The sequence below is a fragment of the Rhinatrema bivittatum genome, chromosome 3 (genome assembly GCF_901001135.1).
Source record: "Rhinatrema bivittatum chromosome 3, aRhiBiv1.1, whole genome shotgun sequence".
Classification (NCBI taxonomy): Eukaryota; Metazoa; Chordata; class Amphibia; order Gymnophiona; family Rhinatrematidae; genus Rhinatrema; species Rhinatrema bivittatum.
Window position 1 is genome coordinate 567,975,129 of NC_042617.1, and position 22,257 is coordinate 567,997,385.

The 22,257-nt window shown below is 46.2% G+C and overlaps 1 protein-coding gene across 2 annotated transcripts in view; it reads left to right on the forward strand.

Moving 5' to 3' along the window:
* Positions 1-22,257, forward strand: part of PCMT1 (protein-L-isoaspartate (D-aspartate) O-methyltransferase) — a 118,837-nt gene that overhangs the window by 81,015 nt on the left and 15,565 nt on the right. The window contains exon 7 of one of the 2 annotated variants that reach the window (XM_029596539.1): positions 12,544-12,766. In XM_029596539.1, the coding sequence (XP_029452399.1) occupies positions 12,544-12,723 (180 nt within the window). In that variant the 3' untranslated portion in view covers positions 12,724-12,766. The remainder of the gene's footprint in view (positions 1-12,543; positions 12,767-22,257) is intronic. The other variant, XM_029596538.1, reaches the window with a different exon arrangement.

Genomic DNA, 22,257 nt, shown 5'->3' on the forward strand with positions numbered 1-22,257 from the left:
GCCGTCAACAGTTACCCGAGGGTACCACACTTCCGCATGGAAACCCTACGCTCCGTTATAATGGCGGTACATCCAGGAGAATTCTTAACCTCCCTGGACCTATCCGAAGCCGACCTTCACATCTCGTTCCATCAGGACCACCAGCGATTCCTGTGCTTTGTAATACTGGATCATCATTACCAGTTCCGGGCGCTACCCTTCGGCCTAACTACCGCTCCCAGAACCTTCACCAAAATTATGGTGGTTGTGGCGGCAACACTGAGGAAAGGAGGAATCTTGGTACATCCTTACTTGGATGATTGGCTGATCAGGGCAAAGTCTCCGGAGGAGAGTTACCATGCGACCACCAGAGTTGAGAATCTATTACAGGTACACGGGTGGGTCGTGAACACAGCCAAGAGCTGCCTACAGACCTCCCAGTCACTGGAGTACCTGGGAATCTGGTTCGATACCAAACAGAACAAGGTCTTCCTCTCCCCCTCCAAGGAGAAGGAAACTGGGCCAATTGCGAAAACTGTTGACCTCTGTTCGCCCCAAGGTATGGGGCTACCTCAAAGTCCTCTGCCTCATGACGTCAACTCTGGAAGTCGTTCCGTGGGCAAGAGCCCATATGCGACCGCTACAATGTTCCCTACTGTCAAGATGGAACCCAGCATCCCAGAACTACTCAATTCACCTCCAGCTACCAACAGGTTCGGGACCAGCTCCAATGGTGGCTACAGGAACACCACTTAAGCAGAAGAGTAAACTTATCCCCACCGAACTGGAACGTATTCACCACGGATGCGAGCCTGCGAGGGTGGGGAGCCCACTTTCAGGAACTGACAGCCCAGGGACAATGGAACATAAACCACCTGGAAGCTCGAGCGGTCAGATTAACCTGCCTAAGATTCAGCCACAGACTCCGAGGCGGGTCAGTCATGTCTGACAACGTAACAGCTGTTGGCTACATCAACCGCGAGGGAGGAACCAAGAGCCAGCAGATGTCTCTAGAGAGAGACCCCTTCATGGCGTGGATGGAAATAAATCTGCAAGGAATTTCAGCCTCCCACATTGCGGGAAAAGACAACATCTCAGCGGACTACCTCAGCAGGGAGAGCCTAGACCTGGGGGAATTGTCTCTGGCAGATATGGCCTTCCAGCTGATAGTAAATCGACGGGGTCTCCAGTCATGGACCTACTGGCAACTCATCTCAATGCCCAGGTCCCCAGGTTCTTCAGCCGCAGATGAGAACCACAATCTCAGGGAATAGACACTCTCTCGTCCAGAACTGGCCAGAGGAAGACCTCCTGTACACCTTCCCACCCTGGCCACTATTAGGCAGGATCATCCACAAGAGAGAGCACCACAAGGGACTAGTTCTACTAGTCGCCCCGGACTGGCCAAGATGGCCATGGTACGCGGACATGTAAAGACTACTTGCGGGGTACCCTCTGCGTCTACCTCCACCCAGGGATCTTCTTCAGCAAGGACCAATCTCCCACGAAGACCCGACTCGATTCTCTCTTACAGTATGGCCCTTGAGAGGACTAACCTGAAGAAGCACGGCTACTCAAAAGCTGTGATTGACACCCTGCTCTGGGTACACAAGTTCTCCACATCTGTCTTACATACAGATCTGGAGAGTATTCGAAGCCTGGTGTGAAGACCGCAGTCTCCTCCCAAGGACAGCCAAGATTCCCACAATCCTGGAATTCCTACAGGATGGCATGAAGAAGGGGTTGCCTCTCAACTCCCTCAAGGTCCAAATTGCAGCACTGGCCTGCTTCAGGTCCGAAGTGGATGGTCCCAGGCTATCAACTCATCCTGATGTCTCGATTCCTGAAAGGAGTTAAGCAACTCCGACCACCCCTAAAGTGGCCAGTGCCTCTGTGGAACCTCAACCTAGTACTAGACTTCCTATCAGGGGAGTCCTTCAGACCAACATGCGAACTGTCCCTAAGTCTCCTGACTTTTAAAGACAGCCTTTTTGGTCACAATATGCTCAGCTCTGCGCATCTCTGAACTTCAAGCACTATCCTGTCGGGAACCGTTCCTCAGGTTCACCATACAACTGCGTACTGTACCATCCTTCCTACCGAAAGTGGTTTCCCAGTTCCACATGAACCAAAGCATATCATTACCTTCTCCATAGGAGCACAAGGACTCTGAAGACGCACGCCTCCTTCGCCACCTGAATGTCGGCAGAATCCTAGTCCGATACCTGAAAAGATTTGAACCCTTATGCAAAACAGATCACCTGTTCTACCTTCACAGCGGGAAGAAACAAGGGGAAGCGGCATCACGGGCGACCATAGCCCACTAGATCAAAGAGGTAATCAAGGCCGCCTACATAGAGGCAGGAAAGCCGTTACCTCTACAGGTCGAGGCTCATTCCACAAGGGCCCGGGCAGTCTCCTGGACTGAAACCAAGCTGCTGTCACCAGCCGAGATCTATCGGCTGATGACATGGTCCTCCCTTCACACCCCCTCCAGGTTCTACCGCCTGGATGTTCAGGCCAGGGAGGATACAACTTTTGAAAGGGCAGTACTAAGTGGGCTACAGGCAGCCTCCCACTCTGTAGGGGAGTAGCTTTTGTACATCCCATTGGTCCTGAGTCCATCTGGCTACACGCTAGGAAATGGAGAAATTACTTACCTGATAATTTTGTTTTCCTTAGTGTAGACAGACTCAGCATTCCGCCCACGGCTGCTCCAGAAATAAAGAGCCTGGGATAACAAAATCTCGAGACTAAATACGGGTAAGCCACGGCCTACCTGGAATTTGTTGCCAGAGGATGTGGTTAGTGCAGTTAGTATAGCTGTGTTTAAAAAAGGATTGGCTAAGTTCTTGGAGGAGAAGTCCATTACCTGCTATTAAGTTCACTTAGAGAATAGCCACTGCCATTAGCAATGGTAACATGGAAATAGACTTAGTTTTTGGGTACTTGCCAGGTTCTTATGGCCTGGATTGGCCACTGTTGGAAACAGGATGCTGGGCTTGATGGACCCTTGGTCTGACCCAGTATGGCATTTTCTTAAATTGTGCAGTCCTTCCTTTGTGCTACAAATCATTGGCACTGCCGGTTAAGGTCATTTACAGCCTCACCTCCCATGTCGGAGGCTTCCAGCTTTGTTTCCTAGGATGCTGGAATTGTGTACATTTTTCCATACAAGTTTCATAACATTTTTACTGGTTTTATAGAAACTTGTGGTATCTCTCATTGTACTTTAGTTCTTTACTTAATGCTTGTTCAGGAACCCACAGGTCTTTATTGGCATCACACTGGTTCAGCAAATGGCACACTTGTAAAGTACACTTTAATATAATCAACTAGAATATATTCTGTTAAAGTGCTGTTAAAAGTATATTGAAATCTTTAAAATAACTGAACATAAACTTGAAATTTGCAGAGAAATTAGTTGAAGGGTTAATATTTTACCATTTACTTTTCACCTCACTTGCCCATTGTTTTATCCAAATTGTTTCTATTTCATTCTCCTCCTTGATGTATATGACTGCCTTCTGTTCTGCCTTTTTGTCCAGAACAGGTAAGTCAGAAACACTGAAGGGTGACAGAGGGCCTGAGATCTGAAACAATATATTTGGTAGACGACACAGCAAAAAGGGTTTTAAAAAGCAAGAGAACTCGAGAAAAATCTGGAAAGGCTGAAAACTAGATTTTAATTATATTTAGGGCTTCTGAATTTAGATGTCTTATAAATTGTAACTTTAGGTGTTTATTTTCCAGCTAATAGGGGTTTCTCCCAGGACAAGCAGGATGGTAGTCCTCAGATGGGTGACATCATCCCAGCACCGAATACTTTTGTCAAAGATTCTAGAGACTTTGGCACACTGAGCATGCCACTAACCCTGCAGCCACGCGGGGTCTCCCTTGCCTCATGGTTTCTGGAGCTCTTCACTGTTTTTTCCCTCACAGAAGAAATCGACCGTTTTTTCCCTCCTCTGAGTCCCCCTTCGTGAATTGGTTCCTCTGGTGTTCGGTAGGTACTTTTTTCGCATTGTTGGGGTCTGTTCCCAAGCGTCTAGCCCCCCCAGTGACCATAGACTGCGCGCAGTCTTTTTTCAATGGTGACTGGTTTTCGGAAGTGCCCCCCAATGTCCGCGGACTGTCCATCACGGACCCGTACTGACGGACATCGTGGGGCCTTCCCACGATGTCCGTCAGTGTCCCAGGCGTGCTCGCCTGGACAAAGATGGAGCACTTATTCGGTTCCAGGCAATCAGCTCCATTAACTCCAGTACCGGGTACATCGACTTGTGGGTATTGTTCCGACTTGGGGCCTTCTCCATCGGCACCCTGCCGTGATGAACATGGTGCGGGAGATCTCCCATCACCGGCATCTGGCCAGTCCAAGGCCTCAGGATAGTCTTCCTCTGTGCCAGAGAATTACCAGGCCAAGCACCATGGGAAGCACTGGCACAGATCATTACTGTCCAGTGCTGGCACAGATGCCGGAGCTGCACCAGCTCCGGCCAAACCCCCTCCGAAGCGGCCCCGAGGTGAGGAGGCCTCGTCCTCTAAAGCCAGGAGCCCAGGGCTTTCCCCCACCGATCTCAGAGAAAAATAGTTAGAAAAAAACTGAAAGGAGCAGCTACAAAGGTAAAAAGGTGTGTAAGAGGCATGGTCTAGATGTATTTCACATATTAAGAAAGGTGGAAAAGGCAACACTATCACCAGCATGGTTAAAAGGGGAGGTAAAAGAAGCTATTTTAGCCAAAAGATCTTCATTCAAAAATTGGAAGACGGATCCAACAGAAGAAAATAGGATAATGCATAAGCATTGGCAAGTTAAATGTAAGACATTGATAAGACATAATTGGAAAAGAAGTTGGCCGTAGAGGCAAAACCTCACAGTAAAAACTTTTAAAAATGTATCCGAAGCAGAAAGCCTGTGAGGGAGTCTTTTGGACTGTTAGATGATCGAGGGGGCAATTAGAAAATATAAGGCCATCGCGGAAAGATTAAATGATTTTTTTTGCTTCAGTGTTTACTGAAGAGGATGTTGGGGAGATACCTGTATCAGAGAAGGTTTTCATGGGTGATGATTCAGATGGACTGAACCAAATCACAGTGAACCTAGAAGATGTGGTAGGCCTGACTGACAAACTGAAGAGTAGCAAATCACCTGAACCAGATGGTATACACCCCAGGGTTCTGAAGGAACTAAAAAATGACATTTCAGACCTATTAGTAAAAATTTGTAACCTGTCATTAAAATCATCCATTGTACCTGAAGATTGGAGGGTGGCTAATGTAGCCCCAATATTTTAAAAAGGGCTCCAGGAGTGATCCGGGAAACTACAGACTGGTTTTCTTGACTCCGGTGCCAGGAAAAATAGTGGAAAGTGTTCTAAATATCAAAATCACAGAACATATGGAAAGAGATGGTTTAATGGAACAAAGTCAGCATGGCTTTACCCAATGCAAGTTTTGCCTCACAAATCTGCTTCACTTTTTTGAAGGAGTTAATAATCATGTAGATAAAGGTGAACCAGTAGATGTAGTATATTTTGATTTTCAGAAGGCGTTTGACAAAGTTCCTCATGAGAGCCTTCTAGGAAAAGTAAAAAGTCATGGGATAGGTGGCGATGTCCTTTTGTGGATTACAAACTGGCTAAAAGACAGGAAACAGAGTAGGATTAAATGGACAATTTTCTCAGTGGAAGGGATTGGGCAGTGGAGTGCCTCAGGGATCTGTATGGGGACCCGTACTTTTCAATATATTTATAAATGATCTGGAAAGAAATACGACAAGTGAGGTAATCAAATTTTGCAGAATATAAAACATTGTTCTGAGTAGCTAAATCACAAGCAGATTGTGATAAATTGCAGGAAGACCTTGTGAGACTGGAAAATTGGGCATCCAAATGGCAGATGAAATTTAATGTGGATAAGTGCAAGGTGATGCATATAGGGAAAAATAACCCATGCTATAGTTACACAATGTTAGGTTCCATATTAGGAGCTACCACCCAAGAAAGAGATCTAGGCGTCATAGTGGATAACACATTGAAATAGTCAGTTCAGTGTGCTGCTGCAGTCAAAAAAGCAAACAATGTTGGGAATTATTAAAAAGGGAATGGTGAATAAAACGGAAAATGTCAATGCCTCTGTATCGCTCCATGGTGAGACCGCACCTTGAATACTGTATACAATTCTGGTCGCAGCATCTCAAAAAAGATATAGTTGCAATGGAGAAGGTACAGAGAAGGGCAACCAAAATGATAAAAGGAATGGAACAGCTCCCCTTGAGGAAAGACTAAAGAGTTTAGGACTTTTCAGGTTGGAGAAGACTGCTGGGGGGGGATATGATAGAAGTGTTTAAAATCATGAGAAGTCTAGAATGGGTTACTGTGAATCTGTTATTTACTCTTTCGGATAATAGAAAGACTAGGGGGCACTCCTTGAAGTTAGCATGTGGCACATTTAAAACTAACCAGAGTTCTTTTTCACTCAACACACAATTAAACTCTGGAATTTGTTTCCAGGGGATTTGGTTAGTGGAGCTGTGTTTAAAAAAGGATTGGATAAGTACTTGGAGAAGTCTATTATCTGCTATTAATAGAGTTGACTTAGAGAATAGCCACTGCTATTATTAGCAACAGTAGCATGGTTTAGACTTAGTTTTTGGGTACTTGCCAGGTTCTTAAGGCCTGGATGGGCCACTGTTGGAAACAGGATGCTGGGCTTGATGGACCCTTGGTCTGACCTAGTATGACATGTTCTTATGATCTCTGTGTCGGGTACCGAGCCTCCGCGGACCCACGTTGAGACTTCGGTTACGGCCTCGCCTGCTTTCTCCTCCTCCTGTGTCTGTGCTCACTTTGCCCACATTTCGGTAGGGGTTGGACCACGTGGTCCAACAGGCAGTGCTCAATGCCCTCCAGGGCCTCCAGCAAGCACCGGTGCCGGAACCAGCACCCTCGATATTGGCGCCTTTACTGGAAAGGTTGGATGTGCTGCTCAGTGCCTTACGATGCAGCCAATGCCTGGAAATGCTCAGGTGCCCCATCTGCCACCAGTTCCTCCCTCTGACCCTATCCTGACCCACTCCGGGGCCATCGGGTCCCCTGGTGTCCCAGCTTCCATTGGAAGTCCTGTTGCCCTCTATGCCGGCATGGCCATTTATCTGGGCCCTCTGATCGGCCATCAATGCTAGTGCCCCGAGACCCGTGGTTTGGACTCCCTCCTCGACCCAGACAGTTTGGTGGTGAGGAGGAGGCCCTTATGATTCATGCGGTGATGCTTCCTCCAAGCTTTCCTCAGACGCCTCCGATCTTCCGTCTGTGCTCCCGGAGGACTTATCTTTCATCAGCTTTGTTCGGGTGATGGAGGCCATTCCCTTCAAGCTATTGACGGAAGAGGACACCCGCATAAAATGTTGGCGTTCCTCAAATTTGTGGATGTTCTTAAGGAGGTGGTGGCTGTTCTGGTACAAGGTCCTCTTAGAGCTCCTCTACTGGTTATGGTAGTACCCATGCTCTGTAGCCTTGGTCAGCTGGAAAAGATGGATGCCATGTATTGATGCAACAGATCCTAAGCTTCCAAAAAAGCCAGCTCCCACACCAATCTGTGGTGGTAGTCATGTGCAGAAGAAGGCCAAGAGGGCCAGCACTCGCTTCTCTGGGGAAGGACCAGAGAGCCTTGGACGCTCTGGGCCATAAGATCTTCCAAGGGGCTGGATTGGCCACTGTTGGAAACAGGATGCTTGGCTTGATGGACCCTTGGTCTGACCCAGCATGGCATTTTCTTATGTTCTTAGGCATATTGCCCGTATAGCGGCATATCAGTTGTACATGAATCAGTACAACCGCAACCTCTGGAAGCAGGTCCAGGAGCTTACTGAATGTCTCCCCCAGCAGTTCCAAGAAGGATTACAGTCCATTGTACAAAAAGGGTTTGAGGCCGGCAAGCAGGAAGTGCTAGCAGCCTACGACATGTTTGAGAGGGCAGCAAGGGTATCAGCGGCCAGTATTAGTGCCCGGTGCTGGGCCTGGCTTAAGGCCTCCGACCTGAAATCTAGGAATAGCTGGCTGACCTCTGTCAGGGGAAAACCTGTTTGGGGATAAAGTCCAAGACGCAGTGGCCCAGTTAAGATCATCTCCAAACCCTGCGCCAGTTGTCCGCTACCACCTCTGACCCCTCCTCAGTGACCCGCAGGGACCCCAGGAAGGCTTTCTGTAGTCAACAGAGATACCCTCCTCCGGCCTCGCACGCTCGACTAACTTGAGCTGCCCCAAAGGGCCACTCCCGCCAACAGCAGGCGCTTTGGGCCCAGCCTGTGCCTCAACCCAGCCCAGCGGCCGGTTTTTGACTGGCATAGAGAGCAGCTGCCTAACCGAGGTGTCTACATCTTCCAACCCTCCAGTCGGGGGCCACCTCTGCTTATGTGCAGACTGCTGGTTCCCCCATCACCTCCGACCGCTGGGTATTAACCATCGTGAGATGGGGCTACCACCTGAATCTTCTCAGACTCCCCTTCCTCACGGGTGGAGCACGCATCAGCCCTCGAGTTAGAACTCTCTGCCCTGTTGTGGTCCAAAGCTATCGAACCAGTTCCCCATGCCCAACAAGGCCGGGGGTTCTACTCCACGCATTTTCTCGTTCCAAAGAAAACAGGTGACCTCGTCCCATCCTCTACCTCCGGACCCTAAACAGTTTCCTCTGGCAGGAGCGTTTCAGAATGGTCTCAATGGGTACTTTACTCCCACTTCTTCATCAGAGATTGGCTCTGCTCTCTCGATTTGCAGGACGCCTATGCACACATCGCTATATTTCTGCTTCATCGAAAATACCTGCGCTTCGTGATAGGCCAGTGGCATTTCTGGTATAGGGTTTTTCCTTTCAGGCTTGCTTCCGCACCCCGAGTCTTCACCAAGTGCCTGGCGGTGGTGGGGAGCACACCTGTACCGCAGAGGGGGTGCATGTGTTTCTCTATCTAGACGATTGGCTCATCAGGAGTTCCTCGAGGGAGGGAGCCCTGCAGTCCCTGAACTAGACAGTCAGGGTTCTCCAGTCGCTGGGGTTTCTCATCAACTTTCCAAAATCCCAGCAACTCAACTTCATTGGGGTGAACCTGGACGCCACAGTGGGCCAGGGTGTTCCTCCCCAGGGATCACAGGGCCACCCTGGCGGGTTTAGCCAGGGCAGTCCACCAAAGGCAGACGTCACTGAAGAAGTGTGGTCGAAGACCAAGGCAAGTTGAAAGATAAATTTCCTGGAACTCCGGGCGATGCGGTATGCCCTCTATGCGTTCCAGGACTACCTGTCCCACAAGGTCGTCTTAATACAGACAGACACCCTGTGTGGCTGTGCGGTTAGTGGTATGCTGGGCATGCTCTGTGTGCCAGGCACATTTTCTAGAAACTGACAAAAGTATTCCTTGCTGGGCTCCATGTAATGTCACCCATCTGTGAGGACCTGTTATAGGTAAGCAACTTTGCTTTTTTTTTGGGGGGGGGGGTAACCAAAAATCATGTTTTATAAGTGTTTTGTGGCACAGGTACTATTGTTGGATTCCTTTTTCAGTTGAATCAGATACATATGTTTCTGCAGCTGAGGAGTTAGTGTGGAAAAGGCACAAAAAGAGAGCAGAGGATCTAGGGTGGGCAAAGGAGAGGTGAGCATACTAGGGGAAGTGGTGATTTTCCAGAGTTTTATCTAATAAACACCTTTTATTTTTAATTTTTGCATCAGAGGTCTGTTATCAGGACTGGTTGGTTAAAAACCTGAAATCAGAAGCCCTAATTATATTTGTTAGATGCTGGTCTTTAATGATTGCAGCTTAATATTTTTGTGTACTGCTTTTATGTAGTGAGTTTTTTATGAATTTTTATTGAAACTGTTTTTCGTTTTATGTTGGAAATGCAGTAAATAATCAAAACTGAATTTGCTGGAGAAGGTTTTTGGGGGTGTTCTTGCCCATGAGAGACTGTCATAAACCAGCGATGAACGTGGGTGTTATGTGGCTCTTCATAACTGTGTGTGGCCATGGCGCACCACAAAAAAAGTTAAGAACAGAATACAAAGATTGTTGTGGGAGGGGAGAGAAAATTTTAACAGCAGTGAGGGATCGGGGAAGAAGAGGAGGATCCATTTCGGTAAGGGCAAGTTCCAGTTTCTGCAGTTGTGAAATTGCAACAGACCTAGGGGCCCTGCCTATTAGTGGCTGTCCTTACCTTTTTTTTTTTTTTTTTGCTTCTTAGTAAAGTGAATAATCATTCTGTGAAGCAATTGCAGAAAAAAGATTTTAAAAGGGGGGCGGGGGAATATATAATTTATATGAAATTATATTCAGTATTTTTTTGTTCTGTATACAGTAATGTGAATTGATCAGAAAACCTCCCAAGTTTCAAATGGTCAATATAAAATGTATTAAATAGTTAAGCAAAAACAATGTTTGGCATCATGTGATCAAATCTTTGTATTGGTTTGCTCTAAAAACTGGATATGAAAGTGTCATGCATGGTTGGCTTTTATTCTGTTTCATGTTTAGAGTTGAAATTGACGTGTGGGGGATGTGACTGAGTTGAGTCTGAAGAACTTGGCTCTGCAGCCAGTCAGATGCGGTAGAGTAAAATCCCTCCTGGAGGGCAGTGCCCATAGAGAGTGCTGGACACCACCTGTGCTTAAATCTTTTAACCTTTGATTGGCGGGACTTAGGCCACCCCATTTTTTTATTTTATTGCTTCTCAAATTCAAGTGAAAAAAAAAACCCAGATGGAATCATTCAGAAATAAATTTGGGCATTTTAAATAGTGTAGACACCACAAATTTTGACAAAACAAAACTTTTGTAATCAGTTTAGGTGCCATGAAGTGTAGCATGTTGTCCTTCTGGGCAGTATGTAGTGGCTAAGTGATGGAACCAAATATACTTTCCTTTCAGCAGCTCACTGGAGTAACAGCTAGCCATGCCAAAGTTCATCTTCAAAAGATGATACATTTATTTCATGATCTGTTTGGAAGCATTTTATGATAGTGTGAAAGGGGAGGTCTTTGGTGTGGCTGGTCTGTTAGGTCAGGCTTTTTATCTGCTTAATTTTCTATTTATAGTCTCGGGTACATGCACTCAGTTACTGCAGTGTGTGCTGCTGATATTTTTACATAAGTTTCTGGATTTGACACGATTCAAAATTAAGAAAAACAATCATTTCGACTACAGAGACCACAACCTGAATAGCAAGGGAATTTTTTTTATTTTGTAATTTTTAACCCATAAACTAAACTGCCATGTACCCGTAGTCCAGGACATCTGTATAGAGCAGCTTTTACCACTCGAGAGACACTTTGGCATGCTTCTTTATTCAGAAGCATTTAAATAAGCTAATGCTTATTAACAGTAAAGGCAGCAGAGCATGAATATGACACTGGAATGTACTGCAGGACTGATTTTTATTGTGGATGAACCTGATCAGTGGCTGTTTTTAGCAGCTGAAATGACTGTACATTAATTCCTTAGAACCAAAGGTGGCATAAAGTTCTTTCAGGTAAAATGTTGATTTTGGGAAGTCACTGTGTAGGGGTAAAATGCCCCAGTGATATTTTTTTTTTTTTTTTTTTTTGTGTGCAATGATATCCATGCAATATATTAAAGATAGCAATCTAATTTGACTCTTAAATCACTTTGTGCTGTCTTTGTTGTGAACTTGTTTTTCTGTTAATATTTTTGGCCATGATTTTGAATAGTTCTGCAATACATTTCTGTTCATTTTGTTACCTTTTTAAAAATGTAATGGGTGAAGCTTTATTTTTCTCCTTGGTCCTTATGAATCAAATTCCTGTTTTTCTTTTGATATCTTTGTCGGTGACGTGTGTGTGCACGCAGGTTAGGCAGTGTTTCCCAACACTCTCCTGGAAACACGCCTGACAGGTCTGGTTTTCGGAATATCCATAACGAATATGCATATGAGAGATTTGCATACATTGGGTCTCCATTGCATGCAACTCTCTCACGCATATTCTTTGTATGAATCCTGAAAACCTGACTGATAGGTGTGTCTCTAGGAGAGGGTTAGGAAACACTGAAGTAAGAGAGACTGTCAGTGGAGTGGTAAACTGGCAGGGTACAGGTCCTCTAGTGAAATACATAAATAGGGTCTATGCACAGTAAGGCTTTCATTAGTACAAATTCAAAACATCCATTGAGGAAACAGAAGACTGGCTTTTAACAGCCTGTCTTTCCAGTAATGCCAAACATTACTAGTAAAATTGAGATCCACCAGCCATTCTCATATTAGCTTATGTGTAGGAGGTTACTTCAACTGCGCTGTTGCAGAAAAGTAGATTCTGATTAGCTGTGGTAAATTTTGAACCACTCAACGACTTGGCCGTCATGATTGTATTTAATTTTATTTAAGATTTGTGCATTTTAGTTGGTTTTGTGCATAAATTGTGCTTTTATAAACTTTCTGTTTAGTGATTGATTTTAATGTATTTCTTTGAGCAAAGAAGGGTACATAATCTAGAAATTTCTTCTGTAAAGTGTATTACAGGTGTTATATTTTTAGTAATGACTTTTTTGTATGTTGTATTCTAGCTTATAGATCAGTTAAAACCTGGAGGAAGATTAATATTACCAGTCGGTCCTGCAGGTGGAAACCAGATGTTGGAACAGTATGACAAACTAGAAGATGGTGGTGTGAAAATGAAACCTCTGATGGGAGTGATATATGTGCCTTTAACAGACAAAGAAAAGCAGTGGTCCAGGTGGAAGTGATTTTTCTGTTCCACTCTTTCTCCTCCTCCCAAAAACACAAAAGGTGAAAGGGTGTGGATTTATAGCAGATAGCCTGCAACAGCTGCCTCTGCTGCTATCAATGCATTCTGCTACTCCATACCATGAAAATTAGTGCTTTGAATTATGCTTTAGCAGCATGGAGAGGCTAAGTTAAGTCTGAGTTAAATAAAAGAAAAAAAATTTGCATGATTCAATGTGACTTTTTTTTTAGACTTATTTTGAATTTAGAGCTAATATTCTAACAGAGCAGCATAAATGTTTTTAAAAAACAATGTAATTTATAAAAATTGGATTCAAAGCATGCATCAGCCACCACCTTTTGGACTGTACCCAGAACTCAAATCTGGAACCCAACTTGAGGTGTCAGCTAGTATGCCAACCCTGATGGCACACCTCGCAGGTCTGATTTTAGGTTATCTGTAATGTAAATAAGAGATTTGCATATTTTGGAGACCTAAAAAGGTCCAGGTTGGGAACTAGGAGAAACCACATGGGAGTATTTGCTACTAGTAATTTTATGGGAAATAGACATTTGTACAGAGCTGCATAGCCCCTGTTCTAGTTTTCAGTATATCCACAGGCACTGATACTTTGTCTATTTTGGATGTTCTAAAAAACAGACTTGGTTATGACCCTTGAGAAGTAGAATTGAGAGATCCCAATGTTACATAGATAATGATCTATATAATAGATGGTAGGTAGAAATCAGTTGGCTTATCCAGTCTTTCCAGTTATTTCCATACACCCTGCTAAAGATAGTTTACAGCTGCCAGCTGTAGAAATTTGACTGCTTATAGGATATTATTCCCTTAAGTATATTTTTGTTGTCTTCCTCTTTACTTCCGTACCATCCATGGGTAAATGAGCATACAAATTCTCATGCTTAATCCTGTCCTACCACCAATATTTAATATAACCTAATAATAATTTAAACAGCTACCAAACTTAGCAAGGCCATTCTAACATCTGACTGCCTGTGTCAGGGCAACAGCCTCACTAGTTTTAGTAGCTATTTAGAATAAGAACATAGGGGCCATACTGGGTCAGTCCATTGAGCCTATTATCCTGTCTTCAAGAGTGGCCAGTTCAGTCACTTGATGTACCAGGCAGATCTTAAGGAGAAGATCTCTTCCGTTTTGCTCATTCCAAGAAATAAGAGATGGCTAATGATTGTTACTGGATATATCCTCCAGAAATCTGTCCAAACCATTTTTGAACCCAGCTCTACGACTTTGACCACATATAGTCACCTCTCTAATAATAATCTATTATTTACTAAAAGGTGCACCAGCGTTTTAAAATAAAATTTATCAATGAAATATAATGGAAAATGCATGCTAGCTTTATTTATGCATGTATACACCACATTCCCAGCTTCCATAGCAACTACTTTTGTTACATAACTGTGACGCAGAATGCCTGTAATTGGATGTCTTTTTTTTTTTATTGGCATCTGCTGTCTAGCAATGATTTTAAGAACCCACGTTGATTTTTCAGAACTTAACCAAATCTCACACAGTAAAAGCTGTAGAACCTAACAAAAGCAGTGTTTGAGTTCATGGTCACAAACTGTTTGCTTGTATCCAATGATATTACAAAATATGTATTCATATTAGAAAAGATGGAATTGTGGTACAGTCACAACACAGGAACAGCACATTTGTTTTAAAATCCATTAAAATGAGAATTGCAGCAGTATTTGAAACAATCCTTACAGAAATGTCTATAATTTATAATGTGGTTCCCAAACCTGACATCGCAGCAAGTTACCGTAGGTTTTCCAGATATCCAAAGTATATTTGCATAAGATGAATTTACACACACACACTGGAAAGTAAATATTTCAAGATGTCAGACAAAGGTTTGAACTTGTGGCTAGGCTCCTGATCGTTGGGCTGAGTGACATAATTTGGAAGTGCTGCTCAAGTTATACTTGTAGTGTCCTAAGAGAGAACTTGTGCAGTGTTCTCTTATGGTGACAAATGGCCACTCAAAAAGCAGAACCAGAAGTATCACTGCAGTGAATTGTAGACTTTATTTAGAAAGTGTTAGGGAAAAAGAATGAGTACAGTTTTATAAAGAAGCCTAAAACACACAAAAAAAAAAATTACCTGTTAACTAGAGCATCAGAACATTTTTAGATAGATTAGCAGCCATGGAAACTGAAGATTTTATGTAGGTACAAGTTTCAAGCCAAATAATAGTTAAGGGACGAGTTTCCTCACAGTGATTGCAGAAATTAACTTTTCTAGATTAGATGTGGTAAGGTCTAAGTAAGATCTGAGTTCTGGGTTCAGTCTGTACTAATTTTTTTTATTTTTTTTTTGGTTTTGTGATGCAGACATAGTTAATACCACACAGTTTATATTGCTTATTTTTTTAGCCCTTATCCCAGTCATTCTTAACAATACAGCAGATGCAATTAAATTTAGTTTAAAAAAAGAAACCTGTTAGAGCAGCAGAAGTTGTGTGCCTTTGTTTTGTATATATTCCTTTCTGCCAATTATGTCAATTTTAAATGGCTTTTATTTAAAGCATTGCTACCTATTTTCAAGCATTATAAAAGTGCATAATATTGACAGCTTTGCAGTTTACTGAAATGAGCTAATGGCTTCATTTTATGCAAACATTTCTACCCTTTTTCACAAAAGTAGAAGCTAAGAAATCTACATTGCTATCACATGTAGCTTCACTTATCTCGTTTACTAGCATCATCCAGAATCAACTTGTTCTTAAAAATTTTGTAAGGAGCAGTGCAGCCTCTAAATATGTTTTAATTTATAACATTACATTTTTACCTTCAAATTTGGATTGTGAGCATACTAAAGCTATTTTCATCTTTTTTGAGCTGAAGGGGAAACCTCATTACCACTGTTTCACTATTGACACTATTCCTGTGATGCACTTAATCTAAAGCTGTGGGGGGAAGGTTCTGAACTGAAGAGGAGTGATTTTAAGTGTATATTTATTATACTGAACATGATGTTTAACAATCCAGTTTAAATTTCTAAATTCAAGAATAAAATTTAATAAAGTAATTGAGGGAAAAACCTGTTGGGGGTGATACTGAAGTTTTAGATAAGGCTAGTTTGTCTAGTTTATACCCATTTTGTATTAATACATTTTCTCCAAGGACAAACAGGATGATAGTTCTCACACATGGATGACATCAGATGGAGCCTCGATGCAGAAAACTTATGTCAAAGTTTCTAGAACTTTGACTAGGCACACTGAGTATGCCCAGCATGTCCTATACCATGCGTCTTTTCTTTTCCACGGAGCTGTAAGCCCCGTGGAGTGATTGAGCTCACTTTGGCTGTTTTTAGCCTTGTGGAAAATTCTCTCCCCCCACCCCCCTTTTTTTTTTTTTCATGATCTTTTTCTTAATTCCATCGCTAGGTCCCTTTCCATGGCTCCGCATAGTGTGCTGGATTTTAAGACGTGCACGCACAAATGTACACCCTCCGAGGCCGCTCCGAAATTGGAGCGGCCTCGGAGGGAACTTTCCTTTGGCCCCCCCTACCTAACTCGCCTCCCAGCCCTACCTAAACCCCCCCCCCCCAACCTTTATTTTGTTAATTGCACCTGCCTCCGGGCTGGCGTAGGTTGCGCGCCAGCTGAGTGCTGGCACGCGATCCCCGGGCCCAGCGGCAGTGGAGAGGCATCTGGCCACGCCCTGCCCCCATACCACCCTGCCCATTTTTTCAAGCCCCTGGACTTACCCGCATAGCCGGGTCTATGCAAAATAGGCTTGGCGCGCGTAAATCCACGAAAATCTGCCCCAGTGTCTCTAGTTAGGGTTTTCAACATTTTGGGTAAGTTTTCTTGTGCAGTTGATGGTCTCCCATGGTAGCGGTGCCTCAGCTTTTGCCCACAAAGCAATCATGCAGTGAGGAGGGCCCATCCTTTATCAATGATGGGATCTACGATGATCTCCACTGGTCCTGGTGCCAGTCGCCGATCCACCTCTTGGATCCGAAGGTCTGGCCATTCCTCATTCCTCCCAGTCTGTGTTGGCATCAGCAGCATCTGAGCAGGAGCGGCAAGTCCAGCTAGCGGATCAGGCACTGCAGGGCATCAGGCCTATGGCACCGGAGCTGGTGCTGCCCTTCATCCTATCGCTACTGGAGAAGCTCAACATACTCATTGGTGCATTACTGACCAAACTGGGACAGCACTGGTGCCCAGCAGGACACAGAAGCCTCACCTACCAACATGGTGGTCATTGCTGGTTCCTCCAAGCAGGAAGCTCCACCAAGGCTGGCAGAGACCTGTAGTCCTCATCTAGTTCTACCAATGCCTGCACCTCTGGGCAAAGGCTGAGCAAATAGGGCCCCATCCCCTGAAGCATACAGTGAGGATGATGGTCCTTATAACCACTGGGGGGATGATTCAACAGAGTCCTCGGAGGGCTTTGGTCTACGGTCAGACCCTTCTCCTCCAGATGAGCAGGGGAAGACCCTGCCTGAAGATTTAATCTTCCCAGGGTTTGTGAGGGTGATGATGGAGGCCATCCCATTTCAATTTTTAACAGAGGAGGATGCCAGGCACAAATTGCTTGAGATCCTCCAGTTCGTGCAACCTCTTAAGGAGATTGTGGCAGTCCTGGTACATGAGATCTGTAAGGAGTTACTGCTGAGGATACGAACACCCCTTCATAGTGCCTTCCATTAATAAGAAGGCATATGGTGTCTACATCATCCAAAAGGTTGCAGAGTTTGATAAGCGTCAGCTACTTCACCAGTTGGTGGTGGTTGAATCCGTCCTCGAGGGCCAAGTGCTCTTGGATTCATTTCTCAGTGCTCCCAGGGAAGGACCACAGAGCAATGGACGCTCTTGGGAGGAAGGTATTCCAAGGCGCCATGCTTATTGCCCGCATCGCTGCCTACCAGCTCTATAATGAACCAGTACTCGCGGGACATCTGGAAGCAGGTACAGGAGGTGGCTGTGCAGCTGCCTCAACAGCAGCAAGACACCCTCATGTTGCTGGTGCACAAGGGTCTGGAATGTGGGAAAAATGAAGTCCGTGTGACCTACGATGTTTTCAAAATGGCATCAAGAGTCTCTGCTGTGGAAATCGGCGCCTGCAGAATGGCATGGCTGTGGGCCTCAGATCTGACTAGAGATATACGAATGACTTGCTGGAATGCTGTATACTGGTAAGAATCTCTTCAGAGATAAGGTGAGGGATGCTGTGGCCCAACTTCAGGACCACCATGAGACCCTCCAACAACTCTCCACCAGTATGCTGGACCTGTCCTCCTCATCCCGGAGGCTGTTGAGGCCTTGGCCAAGGAAGTCTTTCTTTCGCCAGAGGAAGTTCTATGCTTTGGCTCCTCGCTCCCATCAGTACTGTCGGGGCTCCGGCAGTCGTCCCAGGCAGCAGAGAGCCCCCAAATCTCAGCCAGTTCCTCAGTCAAATCCAGGGATAGGGTTTTGACTGAGTTGTAGGAAGCGTAAGCCAGTTGTCCGTATCTGAGACAATGGACCCTCCAGTTGGGGGCAGGCTGTTCTTTGTGAACCAGTGGCCCAAGGTTACCTTGGACCAATGGGTTTTGTCCATTTTCTGCCAAGCGTACCAATTAAGTCTATTGGATGTCCTACTAAATTACCCTCCATGCCCATATTGGGGGCCAGTAGTGCATCAGGAGGTACTACAAACAGAGCTCTCCTTCCTCTTAACGGCCAGAGCGGTCGAGCCTAACCACCAGGGCAAAGAGGGTGGGGATTCTACTCCAGGTACTTCCTGATTCCAAAGAAAACAGGAGGACTCTGTCCCATCCTAGACCTAAAGGCCTTGAACAAGTTTCTAAAAAGAGAAAAGTTCAAGATGTTTTCCTAGGCATCTTGATCTCTCTTTTGCAAAAAGGAGACTGACTGTGCTCCCTCGACCTAAAGGATGCATACCTTCGTATCAGGATCTTCCCCGGTCATAGGAAGTATCTCTGATTTGTTTATTTGTTTTTTATATACAGACATTCAACTAAAGTCATCACATCGGTTTACATATATTTGTTGTGGGAACGCAGCACTTCCAGTACCAGGTGTTGCTGTTTGGGCTCGTGTCTGCCCCACGGGTCTTCAAAAAATGCCTGGCTGTGGTGGCGACGCACCTCTGCAGACTGGGAGTGCATGTCTTCATGTAACTGGACGATTGACTGGTCAAGAGCAAGTCTCAGGCAGGGGCCGTCAGGTCCTTGCGCTTGACCATTCAAGTGTTAGTCACTAGAGTTCATTCTCAACCACCCAAAGTCCCATCTCAGCCCTTCACTTCAGTTGGACTTCATAGGAGCCCTGCTAGACACAGCTCAGGCCAAGGCTTTTCTGCCTCGCCAGAGGGCTGTCACCGTGGCAGCCATTGTGGAAGAGATTAAACAGTCAGAAGGTGTCAGCCAGGCACATGTTGATGGCCACAACTGTCCAGGTTGCTATGTGATATGACAAGCAAGGAGGCACGGGATCGTGCCTCCTGTGTCAGGAAGCAGTCCAGATATGGTCGTTTGCCCTGTCCAACCGGATGGTGCTCAGGGCTTTGTACCTGGCTGGGATGGATAAAATGGTAGAGGACCGGCAGAGTCGAGCTTTCAGACCCCATGAGTGGTCCCTGGATGAAGGATAGCGAATCGGATATTCTGCCTCGGGGGGGGAGAGCCGGGACGTAGAACTGTTCACGTCCCCCTGCAACAGGAAGGTGTCTCAGTTCTTCTCCCTGTACTGGTCAGACAGCAAACCAGCCTCAGATGCCCTTGCCCGTCATTGGGGCAAGGGTCTTCTGAATGTGTATCCTCAGATTCCCTCAGTGGCGAAGACTCTTGAAGCTTCACGAGGACAGAGGGACTGTGATCCTTCATTGACCGAGACAGGTCTGGTTTCCACTCCTGCGTGAGTTGTCCATCCGGAAACCGATCAATTTGGGGACTTCCCCAGAGCTCATCATGGAAGACCAAGGCAGGCTGTGGCATCCCAACCTCCAGGCCCTGGCGCTCATAGCCTGGATGTTGAGAGGTTAATCCTGCAGCTGCTTGATCTTTGAGGATGTGTCTCTGGTCCTGGTGGCTTCTAGAAAGCCTTCTGCTAGAAAGTCCTATGGACTGAAGTGGAGGAGGTTTTCTGTGTTGTGTGAGCAGAAGACCCTAGATCTGTTCTCCTGCCCCACACAAAAACTGCTTGACTACTTTCTACACCTATTGGAGGCTGGCTTAAAAACAACTCTGTTAGAGTTCATCTTAGTGCAATTGGCACTTACCAGCACAGTGTAGATGGTACACCCATGTCTATACAGCCTATAGTTGTATATTTCATGAAGGGCCTGCTTCAATTAAAGCCTCCTGCTGAGTCTTGGGACCTCAACATGGTGTTAGCTCAGCTGATGAAAGCGCTTTTTGAGCTGAAGTACCTGACATGGAAGGTCATATTTTTGGTGGCAGTCACTTAGCACATAGGGTCATTGAACTCCAGGCTTTAGTGACTTAACCACCTTATACTAATTTCTGTCATGACAGAGTGGTCTTGCCTATGTACCCTAAGTTCCTGCCTAAGGTGCTGACAGATTTCCATCTTAACCAGTCAGTCCTCCAGCTAATATTCTTTCTCCTAGGACAAGCAGGATGGTAGTCTTCACATATAGGGTGATATCATCCGATGGAGCTGGGCACGGAAAACTTTTGTCAAAGTTTCTAGAAACTTTGGCCAGCATGCCCAGCCTGCTACTGTCCGTGCGTCCATGCAAGGTCCCCCTTCAGTCTCTTCTTTTCTGTGGTTTAGTTGCCTTGAGGTCTGTGGAGCTCCATATTTTTGTGAATATTAAATTGCCTTTCAGATCCTCATCTAGTCCCCCTTTGCAGTCTGTGCCCTCCTGGTACATTAGGTCCTTTTTCGGCCATTTTATCAAATCTTGTGGTCAATTCCCGACTCTCCACCCCACGGTGTCCAGTCATCAACCGCATGCCGGGCCTTTCATGGTGTCGACCGGTTTTCATCGATGCCCCCAGTGCCTGCGAACCATATTCATCACGGATCCATGTGAGGGTTATATCTTCTGCCTGGGTGCCTCGCATGATGTCCGTGGGTGCTGTTTTTGTGATCAGATGACACCCAAAGGGCGTTGGGCATGCTTCGACAAGATGGAGAAACTTTTTGGGACCCCAAAATCCTCCACTCCTGCGTCAGTCTCTTTGATGCCCAATGATTGCAGGAGTCATCTCCGTCGCTACTTCTCACGATCTCTCTAGCTAGCACCCCCAAGGATCGAGGAGAGGGAGATCGATCCTAGATGCTCTCTCCCCTCCCCCAAACCTTGGGGTCATCCACCTTCTCGGTGCCGGGGAAAGACCTGGCCGAGCACCAGAAGCGATCTGGAAGCACCAGCACCAATCACCATCCCGACACAGTTCCAGTTCTGGAGCGGCATCGGCGACTGCTGAGTTGCCATCAAAGTGGCACCGGCCACCAGAGGCCCCATCCTCCAGTGTCCCCAGTAGCCCAAGGCATTCACCATTGATACCAGTGCAGGACACAGTGCCACCTCGGGGACCCGAGGATGAGCCGGCGACGCTTTGTCCCCTTCCATCAGTCCTGACCACTCAGGACTTCCAGGAGGAGTTGGACAATAGGGTGCAATCAGCAGTGCTCAAAACGCTGCAGAGAGTTGAGCTGCTGGTGCCACCAGCCCCCATACTGGAGCCCAAGCCTCTGCCATCGATGTTAGCACCTCTGCTAGAGCGTCTGGACGTCCTTCTTGGCACTCTACCGACAGCAGGTGCCTGAGGGGCCTTCGATGCCCCATCTGCCACCGATGCCCCCCACGGAGCGATCCTGATCCTCTGGTCCTCAGAGGAGGATGAGGCCACCAGGACTGGGCACCTCGCCCACGGTTCCCTGAGTTGCTGCAGGACCACTCTGGCTTACCATGGCCCATGACCCCCCTTGATGCCGGGGGACCCATTGGTGCCCCTGTGGCCTCCGAAGCTCTTGGAACCCAGGGCTGATTCCCCTCACAGCCTTGGGTGCCCCGGCCCAAGTGAGGGTTCTTGTGACCCTTGGGGTGATGACTCCACAGACTTGTCCTCAGAGTACTCCGATGACCCCCTCTCGGAACCCTTGCCTCCAGAAGAGCAGTGCTGGTGACCGCCTGAGGACTTGTTGTTCATGGGGTTTGTCAGGGCTATGGCTGGCAGTTCCCCTGGCGCCCGATCCCCCAGTTGGCGGCAGGCTCCTCATCTTTGCCCGGTGCTGGGAGGGATCACGTCGGACTGCTGGGTCCTCTCCATCTTCTGCCAGGGATACCATCTGCACTTCAGCCGGCTCCCAGAGGCATGTCCCCTTGCCCACTTGGTCGTTCTTCAGATGGAACTCTCTGCCCTCCTCTCAGCGGACGTAGTGGAACAGGTCCCTTGTGAACAACAGGGCTGAGGGTTCTACTCATCCCAAAAAGATATGGTGGCTTGCCCCCCATTCTTGACCTCAGAGCACTGAACAGGTTTCTCGTAAGGGAAAAATTCAAGATGGTCTCTC